Source organism: Pteropus alecto, unplaced genomic scaffold (assembly GCF_000325575.1).
Source record: "Pteropus alecto unplaced genomic scaffold, ASM32557v1 scaffold215, whole genome shotgun sequence".
Lineage (NCBI taxonomy): Eukaryota > Metazoa > Chordata > Mammalia > Chiroptera > Pteropodidae > Pteropus > Pteropus alecto.
The window spans coordinates 397,717-403,688 of NW_006436287.1; the positions used below are offsets into that span (position 1 = coordinate 397,717).

The 5,972-nt window shown below is 47.3% G+C and overlaps 2 protein-coding genes across 2 annotated transcripts in view; one reads left to right on the forward strand and one right to left on the reverse strand.

Annotated features, from left to right (window-relative positions):
• Positions 1 to 1,909, forward strand: part of TRAPPC4 (trafficking protein particle complex 4) — a 3,253-nt gene extending 1,344 nt beyond the window's left edge. Inside the window, exons 3-5 of the mRNA XM_006912590.3 lie at positions 341 to 444; positions 1,116 to 1,242; positions 1,551 to 1,909. Of these exons, the coding sequence (XP_006912652.1) occupies positions 341 to 444; positions 1,116 to 1,242; positions 1,551 to 1,629 (310 nt within the window). The 3' untranslated portion in view covers positions 1,630 to 1,909. The remainder of the gene's footprint in view (positions 1 to 340; positions 445 to 1,115; positions 1,243 to 1,550) is intronic.
• A 1,269-nt stretch (positions 1,910 to 3,178) lies between these two features.
• SLC37A4 (solute carrier family 37 member 4) overlaps positions 3,179 to 5,972 on the reverse strand; it is a 10,626-nt gene continuing 7,832 nt past the window's right edge. Inside the window, exons 6-9 of the mRNA XM_025047323.1 lie at positions 5,371 to 5,456; positions 4,745 to 4,858; positions 3,992 to 4,130; positions 3,179 to 3,882 (exon numbers count right to left, since the gene is read on the reverse strand). Coding sequence (XP_024903091.1) covers positions 3,716 to 3,882; positions 3,992 to 4,130; positions 4,745 to 4,858; positions 5,371 to 5,456 — 506 coding nt within the window. The 3' untranslated portion in view covers positions 3,179 to 3,715. The remainder of the gene's footprint in view (positions 3,883 to 3,991; positions 4,131 to 4,744; positions 4,859 to 5,370; positions 5,457 to 5,972) is intronic.

The window sequence follows — 5,972 nt, forward strand, 5'->3', positions numbered from 1 at the left end:
ACCTGCGTGATTCAAACCCATGTTCAAGTGTCAACTCTTTAAGGAAACCAATTTTACCGTAGGCTAATTGATATGAACAAGACTTAAGTTCCTACAGTACCTTATCAATGTTTTAATAAAATGATGTTATTTGAGGACCTGCTATAAAATCCATGCAGAATTCAAGTGAATTTGAAAGAAATTTTGATACTGCTGCTAGGCAATTCACACTGCCTCTTCTCACTGACTTACGCTGTAATGTGAACTCAGCAGATAACATTACTTCAGTGGAAAAGTTTAGGAGGCACTCCTCCTTTAGGGCAGTGGGATGCATTCCCAGCTTTGCCTCCTTTGTCAATAGGTTGTTCGCAATCGGCTCCCAGCTGTCTCCTGAACAGGGCAGCTCAGGCATCGAGATGTTGGAGACAGACACATTCAAACTACACTGCTTCCAGACACTAACAGGTTTGTATTTCCAGATAGGCCAAAGGGATGCATTGGGGCAGGTTGGGGGAAGAGATTGGCCAAAGACAGCTTTGGTAAGCATTGGTGGGGAGAGGTAGCTTTTTCTGGGGCAGTTACACAGACACATCTATTTATTTGTTTTGTGAATCCAAAGCTAGTATTTAATCTGACGCTGATTTTTGTCCACACCACCCAGCATGCTCAGCCTTGGTTATCCAGTGCTCAAGTAAAACTCGCCTTCATGTTATCTCATGTTGCACACATTTTGGAAGTTGTGTTGTTCCAAAATGAAGTTTGAATGCCAAATAGAAATTACCTTTGGATCATGAGTGTCATTGCTTCACTCTTTTAATGCAGATAATTGAAAATTGCCTGAGTTTGTCCCCTGCTTGGCACTTTCTGCTGAGGGACCCCAAGACTAGAAGTAAGTGACAGAGCTAGAACTCAAAGCCTGGCCTCAGTCAGCTGGGTGACATGATAAAGTCACTTCAATTCTCTGGTCTCACCTATAGATTTAAAATCTTGCCTTTCCTGCTTTGCGGAGCAGTAAGGATAAAATGATAATGGGCTTATGAAAGTGCTTTGCAAAATTGAGAGTGCTGGACAAACACAGGATGACATTATTTGCTGTATATGCTACCCTTTGATAACCATGCCTGGTCCCTCTCCAGGGATCAAGTTTGTGGTGCTGGCAGACCCTAGGCAAGCTGGAATAGATTCTCTTCTCCGGAAGATTTATGAGATTTACTCAGACTTTGCCCTCAAAAATCCATTCTACTCCCTGGAAATGCCTATCAGGTAGGTTGTCCCACTCCCCATATCAAAGCCTCTGTGCCCTTCCCTGTGTGCTCTTCCCTAAAGTCATTTTGAAGTGTAATAGAATCATTTTTAAATAAAAGTGAGTATACTTTTACTTCTTTTAAATAATTTTTTTCAATTACACTAGGCATACAGTGTTTAGCCTATTACTTTAAGAAACCAAACTTTCCTTGGGGTTTATGTTCTTCAAGCAGGCTCTTCACTGGCTCTGCCTCTGAACTTAAAGTGGGGATAGAGCCTTAGGCCTCATACTTTGTCCTTATTTGTGCCTCTTGGACCTGGTGTAGGTGTGAGCTGTTTGACCAGAACCTGAAGTTAGCCCTAGAGGTGGCAGAGAAAGCTGGAACTTTTGGACCTGGGTCATAGGCTGAACCTGCAGAGGACTCCACCACCACCGCCATCAAATTCTGAGAGATTCTGCCGCAAGGGTTCTGCTGTTTCTACTCCAGTGGAGAGCCCAGCAGCCTTGTTGGCGCCTTTAAAAATGGGAGGGTGCTGAGCCTGATGACATACTGATCCCCGAGCCTTAATACCATGCTGTTTTCCCTACTGTATCTATCGTGATTCTACTTCCCAACTCTGTACAGATTTATTTATGGAGGAGGTAGGCCCATAAATGCTGTAATAAACATTCCTTTGATCTGTGTTTGCTGTCCTAATTGGTGATTTTGGAGAAAAGGCCCAGGAGGGGAAATAGGAATGAAAAGGGAATATTAGGAAGATAAGATACTCTAGTAGAAAACAAAACAAATATGTTCATTAAATGAATAAACATGGGACTCAGGAGCCTTAGGTCTGGTTTCATAATTGCTACTGACTTCCCAGTGATAGGACGGTAAATTCCCCCAAGTTGGCTGCGGTGGGGGAGGGAGGAGGGGCGGTGAGCTCAAGCCCTGCAAGGAGAGAGAAAAGGGTTCTTGGCTGAGCGCAAGAAAGAATTTAAATGCCAAAGTCAGTCAAAAGGAAAGTTTATTAGAGAAGGGGTAATGCTCATAGAGTGTGGTAGTCTCTCAGAGGCAGAGAATCTAAGAGAAACATAGGAACAGACAGTAGAGTTGGGGACAGTGAGACATTAAAGACACTGAGAGGGACCTTGAGCGTTAGAGGAATTCAGTTTATATATCATTCTTTAGTTTTCCTTTGATATGGGCAAAGAGTGAGAAAGTATGTAGTGGGAAAGGCCTGCTGGCAGTTCCCAGCCTTTGATCAGTAGGTTCCCCATGTTTTAGCCATAGGGACTGAATGATTTTATTTTGTGCAGGTGCCACCAAAAGACTTTCCTTCATGGTGTGGGGAATGGGTTGTTAGCAATCCCAGCAGAAATCTTCCTTCTGCAGATTTCCTGGTGGTCTGGCTCTAGGGTTGATCATCATATTGAAGTCTCTTAATATAGCTTGATTTAACGTTCTCTTGCCTCCTCCCTACATTACTAGGGTGGGGGTGGTGGTGGTGGTGGTAATGATGATGGAACATTTATCAAGTGTTTATAGCCAGGCTTTACTGCTTTATCTCATTTAATCCTCACCCAAACCTTAGGGGGCACATTCTGTTACAGGTAAGAGATTTAGCAAGGTAATTCTGTGCCTCCAAGACTCAAAGCTAGTTACAGCCTGAGTTTGAACCCAGGCTTTCCAACTACACTTTCAGCCAAGGTTATACTGCCTCCCTCCATAAAGTTATTTAATCTTCCTGACACCCAAAAACTTCATCTCTGAAATGATCATTGAATTATACAGTGTTAAGTTGAAGGCAGAAGAGATGTGAACTTAAATGAGTCCGTGTCAGCTTTCTCATTCCAGGGAAATGGAAGTCCCTCACTTTTGGGGTGGAAAGAATAGGCACTGAAAAAGTATTTTCCAAAAAAAGTTCTCTCTGACTCATATTATCTCTTGAAAAAAATAATTCACTGACAGCATTGAGTATCAAATCTAGTTTTAATCTATAACAAGTCTTACTACACTCCCAGCCATACCCCACTATTGTACCCTGGGTAATGGTGAGAGTGATGGCCTCAGCTCTTCCCCTGGAGCCTGAGATATTGGCAATAGCAGTTGCCCCCTGCTTAGAAGCCCTAGGACAGAAGGCAGTGGCCTTTGGTGCCCTGCAGCTGTAGGAGGAGCCTCACTTCAGGTGAGGATGGGGTGGCATGGGGGAGGGGCAGAGCCCAGGAAAGAAGAAAGGTATAGGAGACTCCCTGACTGCTGGGGTGTCCTGTTTAAAAGGCAGGAAACAGGAGCTAATGGAGTCTTAAAAACAAAGATAGTCTTTTAAATATGAGCATAGGATGGAGAGCTGGGACCTCATTAGCACTGATAACTTCCAGTGCCACCTAGGCTAGAGAAAAGGGAAGTCAAAGGTTCAATGCTAACCAAAGCAGCCCCCTCCCTCTTCTCCCCACCCTGTGCAGGTAAAAGGCCACAGGTGAAAGGATGCTCTGGAGCCTGCACTGTCTTCACTCAGCCTTCTTGGGCACTCGGCCCATCTTGGTGCGGATGTTTCGTAGGAGGAAGAAGGCAGCTGTACTGGCTGTGCAGATCACTTCAGCCACCCAGAAGGCTGTGTTCCAGTTGTAGTGCTTGGCAATGGTGCTGAAGGGCAACCCAGCCAGAAAGCCGCCCACTGCCACAGGGGAGGGGGAAGCCCGAGTCATTTGTGAGGTTAGAGCCTGCCCCAGCCTCTAACTCTCTTATGTGGGGATGAAGTACAGACTCTAGAGGATACCACTTACCATTGGCCATGAGTCCAACAATGGCATGGGAGGTGCCACACAAGTTGGGAGGGGCACTCTCATTGGCTATAACTCCGAACAAGGCAATGGGACCATAAGAGGAGAAACCAAACACAGCTCCCAACACCAGGATCCAGAGCTGCAATGGCAGTGCAGGGTAGCATTTAGAGTGAGAAAGCCCACCTACTTACACCTGTCAGAGAAGAGAGGAATGTTTGGCCCCCAGGAACAAATAGTTGTAGTAAGGAAATAATGACCTCCCTCATCCTACTTCCCAATACAATTGACAGTGCAGAGCTGGAGGAGTGCCAAACTGAGGCAACCTAAGGGCCTATGCGGATAGGTAAAGGAGGTAGAGAAGCCATCCCTACAAGTTAGTTAGATGCTGTCTCGATGTATGCAAGCTGAACTGGCAAGGGCCAAGGCAAAATGGGTAGGATAAAGGTGAGAGAAACCAAGAGAGAAATCAGAGATAAAGATAAGGCACCTCGTGTTCTTTAAAGCCTGTGAGCTCAGCAAGAGGGTGAAGAGCCGGAGTCCAGAAAGCAGCATCCTAGAGGAGCATAGGGAAGAGAAGAAAACCAGGCCCAGAGTCGAGAGGCACCAAAGTACAAAGGAGAGAAACTGAGGTAAAAACAATTGAAAAGGGAAATCTGAGAAGCAGAGAAAGTCCTGGGCCAGGGAGGAGACTGAGTCATTGGTCCTTGCTTTCTGATCCTTGTGCCTGTCCTGGGCCAGGCCCTCTGTATTTACCTTGGGGGAGTCACTGGTCACGGTTACCCGTAAGAGATACATGGACACTGTCATGCCAGCCATCATGAACAGCAACAGGCCATGGCGAGGGTTCCCATGGATGGAGAGCCCTGCCTGTGGAGATAGTTCAGCAATGTCAAGCCCTAAGAGCAGCAGAGAACCCCCACGCCTGGACTCTGACACAGCAGGCCTCTGCTGACAGGTCTTTGGCAATCCCACCACAGTTCTTGGCCCAAGCAGCTCTGGGAAGCCCTGGGACCTGCTCATTATGTTCTGAGGCCAAACTCCACTGTATCCCTTCCTCCACTTGGGGCAGGCTCAGGACATGTGCTGGTAAGCTGCACCCCATCCCTTCCCAACCTGTTTTCCTAGGGCTGTGTAGAAGCCCATTACTAGGCTGAGAGATATTCTGACTCTCCTTGACATCAGTTAAAACCCTTTCCCCAAAAGCTTTGTCTCCACATCCCCAGCAGAGTAGCCTGGACTCGTTCCCACCTCACCCATTTTAAACCAGCATATGTCAACCTCCCTGTGCCCTAGGGCTCCCACCTCTCTGATGCCTGTCCCAGTTGTGCTGGGAAGATTTAAAGGGATCTTCCTCCTTCCTGTTCCTTCTGCCCACTCACCTTTGCCATGGCCCGGTCTGACAGGTAACCAGCTGCAATGCTGCCTACAAGGCCCCCAACCTCCAGGGCACTCATGTAGGAGCTACCTGCAGTGGGAGTTGTGGTGGGAAGAGGGAAAGGAAAGGTGGGTGTTACACATTGGGGTTGTCCCAGATTGGCTTAAACCCAGAGAGGTACAGAGTCCCCAAGGGTGACTGGTCACAGCTGCCTGAGTAGTGCCCAGCCTTAGGGACAGAAGAAAGAGGATAAAAGGAAATGGGCCTGAATGTTCCATCCCCTGCATTGATTCCTGCTCCCTATGCCCACCCTTGTCCCAACACTCATCTTACCCACGAGGGCTGACTGTCCTTTCTCCTGGATAAGGAAGAACTGGCCCCAGTCAGTACAGCAGGTCTTTACTCCAAACACCACAAGGTAGCCAGTGGAGAGTATCCACAGGTAGGGAGACAGAAGTAGCTCCTGTAAGGTACTCTCCTCCTTCAAGGAGCCTGGGGTGGGAGGAAGCCAGGCCTCAGGTTCTCCTTCTGCTGCCCTACCCCCATTGAGCCCCCACCACTCATTAACCAGCCCCAGGAGCAGAGTCCACCTAAACAGTCAGAGAT